Source organism: Pyxicephalus adspersus, chromosome 6 (assembly GCF_032062135.1).
Source record: "Pyxicephalus adspersus chromosome 6, UCB_Pads_2.0, whole genome shotgun sequence".
Taxonomy (NCBI): Eukaryota; Metazoa; Chordata; class Amphibia; order Anura; family Pyxicephalidae; genus Pyxicephalus; species Pyxicephalus adspersus.
The window spans coordinates 44865995-44885743 of NC_092863.1; the positions used below are offsets into that span (position 1 = coordinate 44865995).

Sequence of the window (19749 nt, forward strand, 5' to 3'; positions counted from 1 at the left end):
ATTTGACAAAGCCTGTGGCATGGAACCAGTTGACCCTCTTGTATGTCAGGTAGGTACCCACTAACACCAATAATTTTTGTTTTTATTTGACTGCCCATGTAATGATGTATTCTTATAAATGATTATTTAAAGTGCCACTAGATTTGTAAGTTTGTCTGCCAATGTAAAGGGTATTCTGCCTCCCGCTGGCCACCAGTTTAAAAATATAATATTCTTTACTGACCACCAATGTAAAGGCACACTTCTCTACCAGACAACAGTGTAGCACAACTTTTACTGTGCATATTTCTTTTCTGGCCAATATTAACTGTATTCATGCTGAAAATAACTTTGTCAATAATATTTCCAAGTAGAGAGGAGTGCACCAGACGCAACTGAGGTTATTTGTGTAAAAAATAAGAAATAGAGAAGTATTATATATCTGCTTATTATCTAACGCATTTAAACTCACCTGTGTTTTGCACTTTTTTATCATGCTCTTTAGGTCCTTCTGGAGAAGCTATACAAATACATCATCAAACCCGGCAAAATATTGCAGATCTCCAGGGGAATGGCCAGCGAGAATTAGTGCACTCCTCAGCAGAGCTTCTTGAACTTGCTTACCAGGAAGCCACTGGCAGGTAAGTGGCTTTAGACAATATGTAACTGTTTTTTTTTTTTTTTTTCCTTAGCAATAGTAGTGCAACTGAGTAAAGACTGCATAATGCCAAATTACTTATTTTTTACATTATTTGTAATTGGTGGTTACCTTTTGTCTCTTGCAGCGGACCTGGTTTTCCAAAGCTCTCCAAGACTGGAAAATATAAACTTTCATCAGTGAACCTGGGTGAACCAGCAAACCTGGAATGCGTCTGGTCCAGGATTGAAAACACTTGCTAACAAATAGCAAATGACTTTTAGGAAACCCATTCAAGGTTTGCTGGATCACTCAGATAAAAGTGTATCCTCTCCAGCTCTGGAGGGCTTTAACCTCCTTGCCGTTAAGCCCGACCTTCGTTTGGGCAAAAAAAAATTGCAAGGATGGTTAACCCCGAGATTTGTCCCATCCTTATTTACCTGGTCCCCCTGTGCTCATCCAGCGTCGTGTTTGTGTTCCAGCGTCGTCCTCCGTCGATCGTCGTCTGTCGATTCCCCTCTCCAGCGTCGGGTGCCTTCGTCGGGTGCCTTCGTCGGGTGCCAGCGGGACCGGTAAGAAGCCGGCCGGGATCTTGTGTTCCGCCGGCCAGCCAGCAGATCACAAGATGCCGGCCGGCTTCTTACCTGGTCCCACTGATCGTCCACGTCCTTCTTCTTCCAGCGCCAGATGATCTCTGAAACGAGAAGCCGTCCGGCGGAGAAAAAAAAAAAACGGACGGCTCCTCCCTGCGTGCGTGATGACGTCGGCGCGTGTGCGGGAAATTCAAATTGAAACTCATTCATTTATTTTGTATTGGATTCAATACAAACTCCTGTATCCAATACAAAATAATTCAAATAATTACAAAGTATATAACTGGTAAATTCAAACTGTCATTTTGTATTGGATTGAATACAAACTCCCGTATCCAATCCAATACAAAAAAAGAAAAGAAAAGAAAAGTAAATAACTTGGAAATTCAAATTTATATTTTGTATTTGATTGGATACAAACTTGCGTATCCAATCCAATACAAAATAATATAAAATTAATACAAAGTACATACCTGGTAAATTCAAACGCTCATTTTGTATTGGATTGAATACAAACTCCCGTATCCAATCCAATACAAAAAAAGAAAAGAAAAGAAAAGTAAATAACTTGGAAATTCAAATTCATATTTTGCACTGGATTGAATACAAACTCCCGTATCCAATCCAATACAAAAAAAAAAAAAAAAATAAAATAAAAGTAAATAACTTGGAAATTCAAATTTATATTTTGTATTTGATTGGATACAAACTTGCGTATCCAATCCAATACAAAAAATAAAAAAAAATAAAATAAAAGTAAAACCATTTTTATATTCATATTATCTACTAGAACCCCTGTTCGGACATATTTCTGTAAGTTACAGGTCTACAATTTAAAAAAAAAAAATTTCATGAAAAACAGTGGATCACTTTTGGTACAGAAATCTAGACCTCAGTGTAACGCTCAGGTGGTTAAGAAATCAGGCTTAATGACATTGGTGAAGGTCACACTTTAAAGCAAATGTTTTGGTATTGTCATGTTTGTTTATTTTGTTGGCACTGGAACACAAAAAAGCAGAGAAAAAAATCTCAGACGATTCTTTCAATCCTGAGAGACCTGGAGCAGTATATATATATATATATATATATATATATATATATGTACAGGTTTTTCTGGGTAATGTTGATTCTCCTGATTAAACTTTTTATCTCAGCGTTTGTCAGCCAGTTAGGGCTCTCTGATTATTTTAATCCGGTACAATAGACTTTCTACAGTTTCCTTTTTACATCATTATTGTATATTGTACCCAGAGAGCATCTGACCTTGAACAACAGGGTTTATGTCACAAAAGGGAAATCATAGCAGCACATAAAATCTTGTTATTCATATAATTATAAGTACAATAATTTAGTAAAAGTTAAGTAAATCTTTTGCAAAAATATTGATAAATAGACCCCATTTTCTCAAAAACCTTTACAGAATTTTTTTTAGTTTCCTAATACATATTCTACAAAATGCATCCTTCTGAATGTGTCAAACAAAATGTGTCTAGGACGTAACACATAAACGACTGCTTGATTTTCTGTAAATGAACCTAAAAACTAGAGCTACAAACATATATTTTTCTTCAGCTTATACAGTATATAAAGTGACTGGGCCTGATTTTATTATAGCTGTCCAAGGCCTGGAGAGGATACACTTCAATCAATGAAGCTGGGTGATCCAGCAAACCTGGAATGGATTTTTTCAAAGTAATTTGCTAGAAAATGTTTTGAATCCTGGACCAGATCTATTCCAGGTTTGCTGGATCACCCAGCTTTACTGATGAAAGTGTATCCTCTCCAGGTTCCGAGAGCTTTAATAAATCAGGCCCAATGTGTCTTATGGCAGTCAAATATATTGATTAAAAATGCAAAATTAAAGCCTATAAAAATCAGAATACCATGTTACGGTTTTTTGATGCTAGTGCATCTGTATGTAGTATCAGTTTGTGGTTTACATTTTACAAAATCTTTTTCACAGGCACGGAGGTCCTCGAACACCATTGGACAGCAGCTCATGTGGAAGTGCTGAAGAGTTCTCTGGAAACCCCACCATGAATGGACAGAGGAGCCATGGTGCAGGTAATACCACTAAGATGGAACTCTTACAGCTACTAACTGTTTGTTAGGAGTTTATTTAATGCTAATCCTGTTCTTTCACTACAGTTACTAACCACAAAGCGAAAGAATCCCCTGATGAGAGCTTACTCTGCTGTCCTGAACCTAGTGAGTGGGGAGGGTTACCTAACAGTAAATATGGGAGTTTAATACCATAGTTCTACCAGTCACAAGCCTTGCATTGTTAGGACTAGTGCTCAAGAAATGCTGAGGTGTTACTTAAAGTGATTATTCGGATCCCAGAATTGTTTTTTCATTACAAACTGGAAAAGTGAAGGGCACTTTTGATAGGGTGCGGAATGCATTTTTTTTACATTTTCTTTTGCTGTGCACTAATTCTTAGTGATCAGGCTGTTCATTTATTTTTTACATTCTTTTTTTTTTTTGCTTTTTAACCCCTTTTTTGTTTTTTTTCTTAAATTTTATTGCTCCAGTTACTAATCTATAACTAGATATATAGTATAGGTTATTGTAGTTTGATGTGTAACATTTAATTTTGTGAGGTCTCTAGATTTCCTGCTAAAGTGCTGAGGAAAAATGTGGTCACTGAGGAGTAGAAATACTGTGTTTAATCCATTGTCCTTCCCATTCAAATACATGGTTTTATTGTTATTTTTGAAGTTCAAACTGACAATGGCGTATCCTATTTTCACTATGTGTGTGCACTTCTTTTGTCACACTACTTCACCTTCCTTGCATGTTTTATCATGACTCACAGCTTTGAATAAAAATAAATAATTTATATCAATTTTGTGGTTAAATTGGATCCCTATATTTATAGTGTTAATCAAGGGCAAATATTTTCCCAATGCATGATGGGGCTGAATGTATCTAAGGCATGGCAATGTTAACCTACTTTCTCTTTTTCTTCCCTTTTTCTCCCAATTTTTCTGACTTCAAATCACTTGTTTTGCATACACTTTCACGCCAACCTACCATACTTTTTCCCTTTTCAACAAAATGTTCAATAATCCTATTTACATGTTCCCATGTACTCACATTTTATAATCCCTTCTCCACATTTAAAAATTGTGTTTATTGTTTCCTTATTGTTTTTTGTTAATTGGCCCTTTGATCCTCAATTAATCCTCACATTTTTACCACATACCAATTTTTTTCATCCACACCCTTATGTAAATCACAATCCTTGTTCCTGCTCACCATCACTTTCCACACATACATGGTGGTATTTGGGCAGTTTTGATGCTGTCTGCTCCCCCCATAGTGCCTGGCTTCTGCTGCACAGTTGGGGTGGATTGGAAATCCCTTACCACCCCTGCCTGCCTACCACTCACAACCGACTACTTCCCGGACAAGCAGAGCCTGCAAAATGATTATACAGAAGGCTGCTATGATCTACTGCCAGAGGCTGACCTGGACAGGTGAGACTAAAGAAAACCAAAAGTAGTTTCTTCAGTATTTGCAATTATACAGGTTTAGTTTGTTTGTTACAAACACTGTCATAACTTAGCCTTCGGCTTGTTAAACAGTTATACGTGTTGTAGAGTTTTCTACAGTAAAACTAAGCTAGGTTATTATCATTTTTAGCACCTTTTCTCTCACTTCCTATCATGCTTAGAAGGAAGTGCAACAATGGTAAATCTCCCCAGTAGTGATACAGACTGCAGCAGTTTTTTTAAGCAAATATGGAAAGCTTAGAATTTTCATGCAGTTTGTATTGCTGTGTGTGCCTTCTGTTTAGGTGACCCTGGTTCCCCCAATTTCTTGCTCCAGTGTCACAGGAAGGAAATGGATAGGAGGGGGGAGCCAAAGACAAAATGGTACAAAAAGTTGTAACCCTTCTCAGCCGTATTTTGTTTTAGAGTTTGGCTTTTTATGTAGCATTTTTTTCCTATTTTGTGTCCTATGGGGGAATTTTTCCTTCACAAACTTTCTAATAGATGAAACATGATGTAACAGGAAATGTCTACAAAGTGAGGTCAGCTCCCTGTTTAAATATTCATCAGCAGAACAGGTGTCCCCATTGGAAGATTTATAATATCAATTTGTGTGAGTAGAGTTACTTTTTAAATGTTTATACTACGGAAAGATTGATACTTGTCAACTTGTTATAATTTCCTTAAGCAGTGTAAGAGCACCACCGTAATGTATAAAGCACACTGAATGACATGTCAATCCCTATGGGCTAGAATTAGGAAAAACTGATCGGAAGGGTTGTGTACTACTTTAAAAACTGATCTTTCCTAGCTAATTAAATGTTGTTTAATGTTTCACAGACGGGATGAAGATGGTGCTCAGATGACTGCTCAGCAAGTTTTTGAAGAGTTCATATGTCAGCGACTAATGCAGGGTTATCAGATAATTGTTCAGCCCAAACAACCAAAACCTAACTCCAATGCACAACCTCCCCTCAGCAGTAGTCCACTGTACAGACGAGGTACTATTTTTCTCATGATTTAATGTATCTGCAGTAAAGCTATGCATATGCTGACAAATCTGTACAAAAACCAAATCTAAATGGTATTGGACACAGAATTTGATATATGATGACCATACGGAAGACCTTAATGTTGTCAAATAAAAAGGGCAATATTATCTATTGCCATGATCATTTTTGATCTAGAAAGTGGTACAATTTTCTGCATATTTTAACAGATATTTGTCCTTTTAAAGGGTTGGTGTCCCGCCACCATAATATTGAAGAAAACCAGTATTGGCTTAGCATGGGTCGAACATTTCACAAAGTGATCTGCAAGGACAAGATAATCACAGTGACCAGATATTTGCCAAAGTAAGAGAATTCATTTTGAAAACTGTCATTGTTTGCAGTGTTAAAAAAAGGTAACACACTGAACATATGGCAGAGTAGTGCGCAGATTGCATTACACTTCAGTTTATGAATTTTCTTTCCTCTGTTCTTGTGGTTATATGACTTTTCAATCTCTTCTTCCTTTTTCATGTGTCAGTAGATGTTGGTGTATACTGTCCTTATCCTGTTTTAGACTGCACTGTCTTGCATTCCTTGCAGAAAGATATAACATTATAGTTGTGCTACTTCTTGCCAGACTGGAAGAAGGGAACTAACTCTATATATGTAGATGTTGTCAGCACTTCCTCCTTGACAGCACATTGTCAGGCTTAGGCAGTACAAATATCTTAAGAAAAGTTGCTGGGGAGTGGGTGACAACACTGCTGGAAGTTGCAAAGTGGTATTGTAGTGTTGGCAGCCCTCTTCAGGAAACTAGATTTGTAAAGGAATACTTGCAGGATCAACAAGTAAGAACTGGTAGAAGTAATGAGAATTCTGCTTATACAAAAATATACAATGAATTAATTGTATATGTTTGTCTAAGCAGAATTCTCAACTCATTTTTGGGGAACACATTTTTTGTTGAGTTAGATCTTACACTTGTTTTTCTTTTTACAAATTTTTGGGTGGTGAATCCAGAAATTACTCCAGTTTTCTGCTATCACATCCAGTTTTTACAATACAAGGTACCCTCCATTTTTGTCAAAAAAACATACAAATTTTACATACAATGAAAAAATAATGAAATAATAACTTGACTGTTGTACCGTTTTTTAAAATTTCTTTTCCGTTTTTTAAAACTTTTGTTCATACAAAGAAATTGTTACTCTATGAGCATTTTTTTACAGTAAAACATTTGAAAATTATTCGGGTAAGCAGTTAAGGTAAAAATGTACGCCTATAGCTTTTCCTGGAGTGTTCAGTGTTAGGACAATCCTGCCAGATGCTCCACCAATAGTCAGCCGTCATATGTACATCCCATTTACCCTGATATCGTCCTTCCATGACCTTCAAATCTTGGTGAAATCGTTCACCTTGCTCATCATTGACTGCACCAAGGTTTTCTGGGAAGAAAGATGGCTATGCAGGAAAAGCATTTTGTAGCTCTCCAAGAGTTTATGGACAATTTCTGTGTAATTATTTGCTTGTGTGTTTCCAAGAATGTCCATGACAAAGGCTTTGAATGATAACCAAGCATTTGTTTCGACTTCTGACATTGTACTGATGAAATGTTCATCCTTGATGAGCTGCCGAATCTGTGGACCATCGAACACACCGGCCTTTATTTTTTCAAATGACAGGCTAGGAATTGCCAAAATGAGGTACTTGAAACATTCTCCTTCAGTTGGCAAAGCTTTAACGAACTGCTTCATCAGATCCAGTTTCATGTGCAGAGGCGGGAATATAATATTCTTTCTATCAACAAGTGGCTCATGTAGAATGTTTGGATCACCTGATTTTAGGACAGATCTTGGAGGCCAAATCCTTTCCAGCCAATGCCTCTCACTTGCTCTGCTGTCCCACATGCACAGATAACAGGTATACTTGGTGTATCTGCGTTGCTGACCAAGAAGGAAGCATACCATTTTAAGGTCAACACAGATGACCCAATTGTGTTGGTGATATTGCAACAACTCAATGACTCTCTTTATGTCTGTATATTCTTCACAAAAAAAAACTGAATGGCTAGTTGGGACTGACCCAAATATATTGCCATTGTGAAGGAGGACACACTTTAAGCTCCGCTTTGAGCTATCGATTTATAGTCGCCATTCAGTTGCGGTATAGATTGAAATTCCCAATTCAACCAACCAATTAAACCATGTATGTTATGGCAATACATAAAGCCACTGTCAGTTCTAAAGTACTGCAGAAATGCAATTTGGTTCGAAAGTACGATACCTTTATTGCTTTTTTCAATTAAGTTTTTCTCACAGTCTTGATGCTAGGAGTTCTGAAGCCTTCTTCACTCAACTCATGCTGATCATATTCTTTACGAACTCTTTACGAGAGTCCTCTTCAATTTCAAACTCTTCATCATTGTTGTCACCTAGTTCATCACCATAATCATGTTCTTCAAGAGAGGGTAGTGTAACGAAAACTGGCACTGGGATTTCATCTGAATGAGCCACTGGGCGTATAGCCAATGGTAGACTAGGATACTCTATGTTACATTTATTTTTCTTGGTTTATCCTGAAGTTTTCACTATACAAAAATAACAGTCACTGAAATGATCTCCTGACTCTCGCCAAACCATAAGTATACCAAATGGCTTCTTATCACATGTTCCCTTTGTCCACTTCCGTAAAACTTCGACACACTGCACACCTTATGAGCGGCCCAAGACTTGATCACCAGGTTTATTTTTTGAAATATGGCAAATAGGTTTGCTCTACAAATGTTCTGGTGTTCGCCCTTTGACTGGGAATAGTGAAACTGCCACAGATATAACAAAATGAATCAGGGTTGTTTAGGCACTTATGACGAGAAACGGCAGAGCCAGACATGACCTGAAAGAAAGGAAATACGTGTGCAGGGAGAAAAATACATTTTGCTTATTCACTACGTAGAGCAGCGCACAACCTCTGACCACACTGTCTTGCGTGTAAATGAATAGCACATATAAATCCACGCTACAGTTATCGCATTAATATAACTGGTAGAGAAAAAAAACTGAAGTGACAGAAGAAAACTAACTGCTCTTTCAGAATCAGCATACCTATTTCAGTGTAAATAAGCTTAAAAATTGAGGTCAACAAAAAATGTGTTCAAAATTGTTCCCCAGTGTTATGTAGTGATGTACAATTTATAGTAGTAAACCAATTTTCACCTAGGCCAGCACATAGTAGACAAAGTCCTTGGAGGATAATTATGTATTGAAACAATATTATAAATATACATTTTTACATGGACTCTGAGAGCAATGCAGTAGCAATTCATAACCATTTTAATACAAAATTCACAGATTTTTAAATTTTTCAAATTCAAAAATGTATGTTTATGGATGACATTGTGTTTTGTGTTTTTCTCCTTTACAGGTATCCATGTGAATCTGCTCAGATAAGTTACACATACAATTTGTGTCCCTCCCATTCTGGCTGTGACTTTGTACCTAGCTGGGTAGAATTCTCCCATGAGCGGTTGGAGGACTACAAGTGGAACTATCTGGATCAGTATATCTGTTCTGCTGGTTCTGAAGACTTCAGGTTGGGCATACATGTAATATTTTTTCATCATAGTAAACAAAGGTTTACTTGATCCATACAAAAAATAATGTCCATGTATATAGTAAAAGGTTAAAAAATAGCCTGACTATGCCATTATGATTGTAATAAATAAATAATAATCCACACAGAATCCATTTAAACCTTCCGATTTAGCCTCCGTGAATGGGTAACATTCACAACACACGATTTCAAATAATAAAATAACATTTACTTTTCTTAGATACAAACGATACTGCAGATTGACAGTTTCAATGGTTGATGATGGGCCACAGAGAGCCCATCTGCAATCCCATTCCATGCAACGCTGACTTTTCTTTCATTATCAAAACAACTACTTGCCAGCTTGTCATTGCATTTTACTTTACAGATCAGGAGTTATTTCAGAACAAAAGCAGATTTGTTAACTACAGCTGACAGTTTGCTTATCCTTATTCATACTAAACATTGCAACACAGTTTTTTTTCTGCTGTGCTTTGAATTTTATATAAAATGTAAATATTACCATGGAATGGTATATCCCTCTAAAATGAACAAGGGCTGCTGGCTAACACTAGCAGGCTCTGAATGCTTCATCCACTGACTATTTATTTATTACAATCACACTACCTCAGTTAAGTATACACCTACTCATGGAGAGTGCTGACCTAAATGGCTAAATACAGAAGAGCTTATTTATTTGGTCAGCACTAATTGACAGGACTTTTCAGAGACAGCTGTCTTGTAGGCATGGGACAACTGCCCCACCTCATGCCTGTTCTGTGAACTACCAAGAAAGTTGAACAATTTGTCACCTGACTTGAACTCTCTGTAAACTGATTCAGAATGATTACATAAGTGAACTTAACAGTGTTATTTTTTTTATAAATGTATAGTCTTTGTCTGTTTCTTTATCTCATTAACTCTGCATCTTCAAATTTAGCCTAATCGAGTCCCTGAAGTTCTGGCGCACTCGGTTCCTTCTGCTTCCCTCTTGCGTTGGACCCACCAAGCGTATTACTGAAGGGGAACAGCGTTGTGATGTGTATGGAGACCGCCCCAGATCTGAGCAAGATGAAGTACAACTACTAGATGGATTTCTGAGATTTGTGGAGTGTCTAAATCGTATCCGCAGACGTCACAGATCTGACCGGATGATTCGAGTACCTTACTTTTTTTCCCTTGTTAAGTTACCAATATGTATTCATTTTATATGTGTACTTATCTATGTGTGTGTGTATTTTGTAGAAGGGAACAGGTATGAAAAGCCTGCAGCTTCCAGCTCACCCTCCAGAACCTCCTGGACCACCTGTAGGAAAGAAAGGAACATCTGCACTCTCGGCTCTCCTAGAGTTAGAATCAAATCAGAAGTAAGACGAGCCAGCTTTCAACCATGATATGAAAACAACAGTTTTTAAAAAATAAGTAAAGAATGATGAATGTAAAATAAATTATATTTTTATAGGGGTTTGGGGGAACAACAAGCACTAGCTCATGCTGGAAAAGCCTCGTGTCAGGCCACCGACCCAGCTGTCACTCCAAACTCTGTTGACAGCCCTCGTAAGGTGAGGCAAAAAGTGTAGCGACAATTTGGATCTAGATTTTTATTGACCTTTTGGCAGTGCTTGGTGTTTTCTGTTTAGTCATTTCCAATTCCTATTCGCTTTTCAAATGTTTTGGTTTGCGGTTCAATCTGTCTCTGTCTGTCTTTACGGCTCTTTCTGCACTATCACTTTTATCTCAGGATGGGGCCTTCTTTATGGACTTTGTTCGCAGCCCACGTACAGCACCATCATTCAACCCACAGGTTAGTGTCCTAGGTACCAGCAGTTGTGTTCCATTATAAGCTTTTGCATGAGGAAATCTATCCTATTTGCTTTGAACACACATATACTTTATACTGTTTTTATACAAGATATTTTAATTTTGCATTGTCTACCACTAACTAAAGTTTGTTCTTATTCTATTTCTTTATATTTATGTATTGTTTGTATTGTGTTTTTGCACGGTGCCCTTTCGTGTACTTGAATTTGTAACATAATTGCTTGTGTAAATCTATCTATCTATCGATCTATCTATCTATCGATCTATCGATCTATCTATCCTATCTTTCTTCTCTACTGTGTTCTTCTTGCATGTGAATAAATGGTAAAGGGCACCAGTGACTCAATGATGCACATGGGAGGAGGGGAGGGGTATTAGCTGAAAAAACTAATTCTGGCAGTGAACTAAAGGTGTCACACACTTATTATATCACAGCTTGCTATGTATCAGAATTTACATGTTGATCCCTGTCCACTGCTTTAATAAGCACATAACTGGAGTTAGAAATGGCAGCAGGATGCACTATAGTAAAAAGGGATGCCAGCAGGGGCAGTGTGATTTAAAGTATCTGCTTTATTTGATACCACAACCAAATGGATGACCCCTTTTTTTTCTTTCTACAACATTTGCACATTCACATTGAAGTGCGCCAGATTGGCTCCCAATGATTTCTCTATCGCAGTCAGACTTGTTATTGTAATTCAGCTACTTAAACTAGTTGCAGTAAACATAACACATTTTGTTATTTATCAATAAAAAAACAAAACAAATCTGCATTATTGCGTGTTTCTTTTTTAAAAAAAATCTGTATTGCAATCTACCTTGAATTGTGTTTTTAGCAATAAAAATAAATGACCTTAGAAACAATTATATTGCCCAAATTTATATTGGTTTGAGATGACACGGAGTTAATGTGTACCTCCAGCCGTTTTTTTTTTGCCCCTGTCCGGTTATATTGCCTCTAGAGATGAGGTGAAATTCCCAATAGGATATAGCCACATCTATATATTTATATATATTTTTTTCATATATTTACAGTTGCAAGCTCTTGAAAGAACGTCCCTACTGTATTCATGTCCCATTGTTTCCTGACTTCCTGTCGGGAAGTGGGATGACATTTCCTTATCGTAAAAACAGACAACTTTTTATGCAAAATGCAATTTTTATTCTGCAGTTCTACTTTCAGGTTAAGTAATAGGGGAGTTAAGAGATAAAAGTGTGTGACCGCAGGGGTTTAGTTTAGCAGCCAGTGAAACTTTTCTTCCATCCAACCTGTTTGCAGAAAATCCTTTGGCATCCTCACCTACAATGCAAAACTATTGTTCTTGCATTGTAGGAGATGATGTCAGTGCTTGCAATTGCAGCACAGAATGGATTTTGAAAACGGCTACATATAATTGTAATTTAAATCCATCCATTTCTAAAAAGATTCAAATTTTTATCAGATTTCTGTTGACCAAGGAGTCTCCCCTTATGCTGATGGAAATAGCAGCTTGACAAACAACACCCCAACAGTAACTCAAGGAAACAATACAGGAGAGCAGCTATTTCAGTTAGCTGAGGCAAGGTAAAGATTCTTTAATATGATTTGTAAAATGGTGTATGTCAGCACACATGATTTCTGACTGTTCATTCTGGTTTAGTATCCCACAGATGTCTGGGGGTCCAAGCACTCTACCTTCCAGTGCCAGCCTAAGTGAGATTTTGGAGGCTATGAAACACCCAAAGTAAGTACCTGGTGTGCTGTGACAAATTTAAAGACCGTTGATAGGGTTATGGAAAACCAGTTATTATATAGTTATTAACACACATTGATTTTGGGTGTTGTCACTTACCTAAGCAAGCTGGACTGCCAATACCAAAGTCTAAAATGCTACCAAAATACATTTTGTGCTCTGCTTTTGTAATATAGATAGGTGGTATGGATGAAAGGATGTAGAGATAGCTTGTAGAATTTGTATCGAAAAAATATTAAAATATTCAGTGCCCCTAATTATTAACATTCATTTTCTTGCAGTACAGGTATTCCATTGCTATCTGAACAGAAAGGTCTTCCTCCATGCTGCTTTATTAGCGCTGAAGTTGTACATTGGCTGATTGATAAGATAAGCTGGGTGCAGACTCAAACTGTGGCTATGGACATTATGCAGGTAAGAAATCTGCCTACATTATTTACAGTAATATGGGTAATTTAGATAACAGGTATCATGTTTTTTGTTGTTTGTTTGTTTGTTTTTTTACTACAACTGGATATTGTATGTCTCTTGCAGAAAATGTTGGACGAACAGTATATTACACATGCATCTGGCGAAACACTTAGAACCTTCATCTACGGATTTTACTTATACAGAATACCTCCTGAAAGAGAACCTGAAAGGGGTGAGAGCAGCATGTGTTTGCAATTTAAAAAGAACAAAGAGTTCTGTGAAAATGTGGGTTTTGTAACACAGCCTTTGTATAGCCAAGTAGAATTTAGCAGACTCTGATTTGAAAGCAAAAGGTAAATTTAATTCCACACAATCAGATAGTTGATTTAGGCACCTGTCCTTATCTTGATTATTAGCTACGAGTAATGAAGAAAAAGCCAAAGTTCTCCTATTAGCTGTGGTAATTAGCTTTCTTCACAGGGTAGCCCTATGTACAGTCACCTTTAGGGTGAAAGACCTTGCTGAGGAAGAGTTGCATTTTATTTACTTTGAGGGACTCCAATTGCAAAGGAATGGCCATTTTCTCTGGGAAACTTACACCAAATTTGTTTCAGAATTCCAGGAGATGGATCCCCCTAACCATAACAGTTCTATATGTAAGCCACTATTTGCTTTAAAATTCCATAAAACCGCTTTGTCTCACTTCTCCTCTTGCATGCTCCCAAAGTCACGTTTTTTAAGGCTGCGCAAAAAACATGTGTAACTCAAAAGTATATTGTAAACACAATAGGGAGGAATTAAAGACCATAGCTTATTGGTTTGAGAACATTGATGTAGAATTCCCCATTGGCAGACATCTGTCCACGGGAACCACACTAGGCTATGTATTTATATTTGGATTTACATTTGCATTATCACAACTTTGTTCATGTGCAGTTTCTCATATAACACTTCATTTTATATGTCTCTTATTTTTTTTTTCTTGTAGCCACAACAAACCTGACACAACCAAATGCCTGGCATTCAGCTGCAATGGAAGACTTTACAGCTTTCCAGAGGAAATGGTTTGAGGTGGCACTAGTGGAAGAGGAGCTTCTCCATTCTGAATTTCCACCATTTCTTCTGCCTTGGCTACCCAGTCGGCCAGCCTCTTATGCAAGTAGGCACAGTTCTTTCAGCCGCAGCTTCGGAGGAAGGAGCCAGGCCGCAGCGCTGCTAGGTAGCTGCCCGCAGAGGGCAGAGGAGCTGGTGGAGTGCTGTGTCCAAGAGAATGATCTCCCATGGACTATCCATGGCTTTGTTTCATGGTTATTCCAGCCTATGGTTCTAATTAGTTTAAATATTTCTCTGAAATACAGTGATTTTTGTAATAGTCTTGCTACAATAGACCAAAGCCCAGCTCCTAAGAATACATGGCAGCTCACTATCCTAAGCAGCAGCAGCTAATGTCATTTACCAATATGACAACTATTGTGCAGTGTTACATTTAACCAAAGATATAAAAACAAATTAAAAATTCAGGCTCTATATTTATTTGCCAGTTAAAAACTTTATTATTTTTTTTTTTTTACTGTTTTATCTTTCTAAAATTCTGGCTTTAAAAGCTGTTTCTGCTGTGTCATAGGAATGTAATAATGCTGGGTCATGCCATATCAGTGTCCATTCTTCATATTATTATTCTTCCTCTAACCACCAAAAGAAAGGTAACATGACTAAGGGCTACACCTTTGCTATATCCATGTGACATCATTGGTTCCTCTCTTGACTTTTTGGCTAAATTCTCATCTCCAGCAGCTCCTCCCCTGACGGGTACCATGTAACTTGCATGCCAGGCATCTGTTCAGAGCCATGGAACAAGCTCTGTCATCACTCCCTTACTTTCCTGGGTGGTTTTGTTTCCTGGGTGTTTTTAGTAACTACACATTTAATTTTGATAACTGGTTGATCATCAACTGTTTTCCATGTTACATCCTTGCTTGATTGCATGCTTTTTTATATAGCTTTTATATAGCCTTCTCCAGCTTACTGTAGTTATCTCAATCTCTCTTACTCTGGTTCTCTTTAATTTTTTCAGTCACCTGTTATTTTTTTCTGTGTGACACCCTTTCTCTTTCATTCAGTTATAATAGCTTTTTTATCTCATGTGACCTTGCTTTTCATAGCTGCCACTGTCCCGGAGCAGAGAACGGTAACCTTAGATGTGGATGTTAATAATCGCACAGATAGGCTGGAATGGTGCAGCTGCTATTACCATGGAAACTACTCTTTAACTGCTGCATTTGAGATCAAACTGCACTGGATGGCTGTGACTGCTGCAGTACTTTTTGAAATGGTAAAGGCTGTGTGTCAAATTTTATGGATGTACTTTAGCAGCTTTTATTTTGGTCTGATCATTGTAAAAAATGTTTCTGATTATTCTTTCTTTTTTCTCTTTAGGTTCAGGGTTGGCACAGGAAAGCAAACTCTTGTGGTTTTCTACTTGTACCTGTTTTGGAGGGTCCATTTGCATTGCCAAGCTATCTGTATGGAGACCCACTACGTGCTCAGCTTTTTATTCCTCTTAATATTACCTGTCTGGTAAAGGCTGAGAGTGACCATCTGTTTGAAGGTTTGTAACCAATCTAACATCATATTTAAAGGTATACAAGCTCACCTACTTTAAACATTCATAGTAATATATTTTCTACTACTTATTAGTGCTTATACATTAAAGTTTCCAAGAAATTAGTACCATAAATCAATGTTCCAGACCCCACCAGAATGCCCTCTGTACAACCTTTTTCCAGGACTGCCTATGCATGATCAATGTTTTTCCTTCAATGGATTGTATAGTGTCCTAACACTTTTAACCACCGGTAAACCCGACCTTGGTCCGGGTTTATCGATTTTTGCAAAAATCGATAAACCCAAACTTTTCTCACTGTGTAAATCCAATCACTTACCTGGTCCCCGCTGCGATGATCCGTTCTGTCCAGCGTCGATCGCTAAAAAAAAAAAATACTCACCTTCTCCCCGCAGCTCCTCCGGACACGTCTTCTTTCTTCATCCGGCGAGTGCAGTGACCATCTCCGGGGTTTCCCGGTGACGTCGCTGCATGTGTCGGTGCGGGCGGGAGGTGGGGCGGGAAATTCAAAATCCTTTGCATTGAACTCAATGCAAAAAAGCTGTATTGAGTCCAATACAAAGAAATCCTTATATAATATATATTTTGACAACAGTAGCACATGCCTTGATAATGCATGATGAAACATTCACTTGTTCACCATAGGAAGCCTGTGTGTCAACACAAAAGAGCAGTAGGGAAAGTGGGACGGACAGATTGCCAGCTGGTATTTTAATGAAAGATGCAGGTTAAAAATAATTAAAATGTACAGCAATCCGCCTATGTTGTTTATCAATTTGGAGATTGGAAATGACCTCTTGTACCATGAAAGAGGTTGAACTATCTTTATATAGATGAAATTACTTGGGGACAAATGCAGGTAGGATAACTATATGGTCCTAAAGATGTTGGCAAACAAATTTTTATTGTTAGTTTTTATTTTAGTGTTTTGCCAGACTGTATGAGTTTCTAAAGACAGTAACCTCTAGGATTATTATTTCAGGTTTTGAACCAGAGACCTATTGGGACAGAATGCACTTGTTCCAGGAAGTAATTGCATATCGGTAATATTCTTCATGAACTACCTATTTTTGTTTCCCCATTTGATTTTGGAACTTATTTTTGAGTTTTAACTTTTGGATTCTCCTTCCACATAGGTTTGGTTTCATTCAGGATAAGTATTCTGCATCTGCATTTAATTTCCCATCAGAAAATAAACCTCAGTACATACATGTGACAGGTAAATTTCAGCAAATAGAATATAAATATGTTTTGGTTGCCATATGCCTAGATGCTATTCCAGTTCCTGAATTCTTTTAAAAGACTACATTTTTTGAATACTTTGCAGGCACTGTATTTTTGCAGCTCCCATATTCAAAGCGGAAGTATTCCTCAGGTCAGCAAAGACGTAGAAGAAATTCCACAAGCTCATCAACTCAAAATCTGTTTGGGGAAGAAAAGATAGGTTACAATTGGGCCTATAATACCATGCTGACCAAAACCTGGCGCTCCAGTGGAACAGGGGATGAGCGATTTGCTGATCGTCTACTCAAAGACTTTACAGACTTTTGTGCTAATCGCGATAACAGACTTGCTAACTTTTGGGCCAGCTGTCTGGAGAAAATGAACGCAAGTGAACCCTAAATGTATGCTGTTATAGGGGTCACTGATGACTGGCTTGAGGTGACGTGCAATTTTTTTTTTTTTAAACCTCTATGAGGACTAAATGCCTGCATCAGCTGCTTCCCCTTGCTTTTGGACACAGTCTGGACTGATCTTAGCAGGGTAACTCTGGTGGTTCCCCTATGGGGAATGAAGGCCTAAGCAATAAGCCTTGTTTATGTTGGCCTATTTAATAAGTTGGTACAAAGTGCAGTGAGCCAAATCTACCAATCTAAATTCGTTCACGTTCAGTCACATAAAAAATGCTTACTAGTGCCCTGAATCTTGACTTTTTTTAATGCAGATAGTGTGCTCCTCAACTTTGAAAATTTCCTTAATTTTATTTTGTTTTTTAAATATCAAAATACAAGCTGACCTAAAAGAAACTATTGTATATCACTGCCCTTATCACTATAAGGAAGCCATGCGTTGTTGCCTTTTGATCAATGCTGATTTGTAAGGTCCAACTTGATACCTGTGCTGACTTCTCCTTAGTCAGTTGGATTTTTTTATTTGAAACCTGTGCTGACTTCTCAATAGTCCAGAAATTTTTTGATTTTTTTTTCTGAAACTAATCAAAAGTTTTAGGATTTGTGTCAGTAGAAAAAGGCAGCTTGCTTTCAGTTTTATTCAGCATATGAAATCAACTTGATGCTTCTGAATGTCTTCACATGTAAATTTGGCCTGCAATCTAAGTTGTATCAACCTTTGTAAATGTGTATTTGCATCCCAATAGATTTAAATAGAAATAAATGCAGTTTGGAAGCAAACAATAGCCTGTGTATCCAGGTCTTTAGCTGTAAGCTAATCAGCTGTTAGTGTAGCCTATGCCTTTTTATTTCTCTTAGTCAACACAAATAACCAGTGATAGCTAAAATAAAAGCTACTAGAATATACATACTTTGGATTGTGTTTAAGGAGCATAGAGACCACTCAAAATATTTATAATTCTTTTTTAAAGGGAACATGCAGTGCATTATCAGAGAGCAGATATTTTGAATCAATGTAATAATATTTACCCCTAATTAATTTTATTATTTTCAAAATCAAACATTCTTGCTCTGCTATGTTGTTTCACATATTAGGATTTATAGATTAGCCATGGTGGAAACTGCAATGAAAGTAAGGCAACCCCAGAGCCCTCCCATTCCCTTCTCCATAGGGCATAGACACACATGTGCCTAATGTAATAATTTTCCAACTAGATTATCCAGTCATCTAGTGTCAGTAGACACTATAACTATTGTTTGTTAAAATGCCACATTGGAAGTAAAATGACCAAGTCATGGACTATGAAAAGTAGCAGTAAAGCACAACCTCTGTGTAGCCATGCAAAGTAGGAAGCAGAGTCTGCATATGTAATATAAACATTGCTGTTTATGTTGGTGCATATAATTGTACTTTATACAGTACATAGAAACTAAATTTTAAAAATGTTAATACACAATGATTAGATTTTGTTTACCTATTTTGCACAAATTTGAAGAATATATTTTCCCTAAAATAATTTTTTTTGCTATGGGTATTTTGCACTTTGAGCTATCTTACAAAATAAACCTACATAAATATATAATGTGTAACTTTAATTGTTGGGCTGCTAGATTTAAAATAAACATGACATGATTATTTAAATGAATAATTTGGATTGGTGTACTTTATTGGCATAGATCAGCAGATAGCTACTTTTGGTGAACTTCACAAACACATCCACAGATTATCAGACAATATACATAATATCTTGTGACACACTGCGTTCTTTTAAAGAAGAACAATACTAGAATTTAACTAGGAATCTTTTTAAAAGATCAGGGAACAGTTGCCCAAAAGCAGTTGTTTTCCGTGGTTTTCAGTTTTTCTTGCTGTCATATATGGAGTTTAAAGTCTGAACTCCTGAGATAACAAAACAATGTCATCGCTGCCCTCCAACTTTAAAACAAATGTAATGCCTGTTTCACTAGGGGGTGTTTTTTTGGGGAAGTCTACTAGGCTTAGCATTTGGTTTTGGGTTTGTGTCAAATTCAGTCTAAACTTCAGTCATGTGGACTAATGGTTGGATCGAACACCCAGTTTGCTGCTGTACTACAGTATATAGAGAAGCACTATAAACTTTGCTGCTGTAATGTGCAGAAGAGTAGGGTAGATTTGTCTGTACATTGCACATTGGGTACAGAGGAGCAGAGTGGCTTTGCTGGTGTCAGGTACAGAGGAGCTTGGTGGGCTTTGCTGGTGTT

At 37.3% G+C, this 19749-nt stretch overlaps 1 protein-coding gene across 8 annotated transcripts in view; it reads left to right on the forward strand.

The window, feature by feature from the left end:
* Nucleotides 1–19157, forward strand: part of DEPDC5 (DEP domain containing 5, GATOR1 subcomplex subunit) — a 44546-nt gene extending 25389 nt beyond the window's left edge. For 2 of the 8 annotated variants that reach the window (XM_072415547.1, XM_072415548.1), the window contains exons 23-43: nt 485–620; nt 3173–3273; nt 3358–3417; nt 4508–4691; nt 5547–5707; nt 5944–6061; nt 9119–9286; nt 10227–10446; nt 10532–10653; nt 10749–10848; nt 11028–11090; nt 12553–12674; nt 12751–12834; nt 13125–13257; nt 13378–13486; nt 14243–14473; nt 15417–15586; nt 15691–15862; nt 16860–16920; nt 17014–17096; nt 17205–19157. In XM_072415547.1, the coding sequence (XP_072271648.1) occupies nt 485–620; nt 3173–3273; nt 3358–3417; nt 4508–4691; nt 5547–5707; nt 5944–6061; nt 9119–9286; nt 10227–10446; nt 10532–10653; nt 10749–10848; nt 11028–11090; nt 12553–12674; nt 12751–12834; nt 13125–13257; nt 13378–13486; nt 14243–14473; nt 15417–15586; nt 15691–15862; nt 16860–16920; nt 17014–17096; nt 17205–17500 (2894 nt within the window). In that variant the 3' untranslated portion in view covers nt 17501–19157. Of the gene's footprint in view, nt 1–484; nt 621–3172; nt 3274–3357; nt 3418–4507; nt 4692–5546; nt 5708–5943; nt 6062–9118; nt 9287–10226; nt 10447–10531; nt 10654–10748; nt 10849–11027; nt 11091–12552; nt 12675–12750; nt 12835–13124; nt 13258–13377; nt 13487–14242; nt 14474–15416; nt 15587–15690; nt 15863–16859; nt 16921–17013; nt 17097–17204 lie in introns of those variants that run through there. The other 6 variants (XM_072415551.1, XM_072415552.1, XM_072415549.1 and 3 more) reach the window with 6 other exon arrangements.
* Nucleotides 19158–19749: the final 592 nt, after the last annotated feature.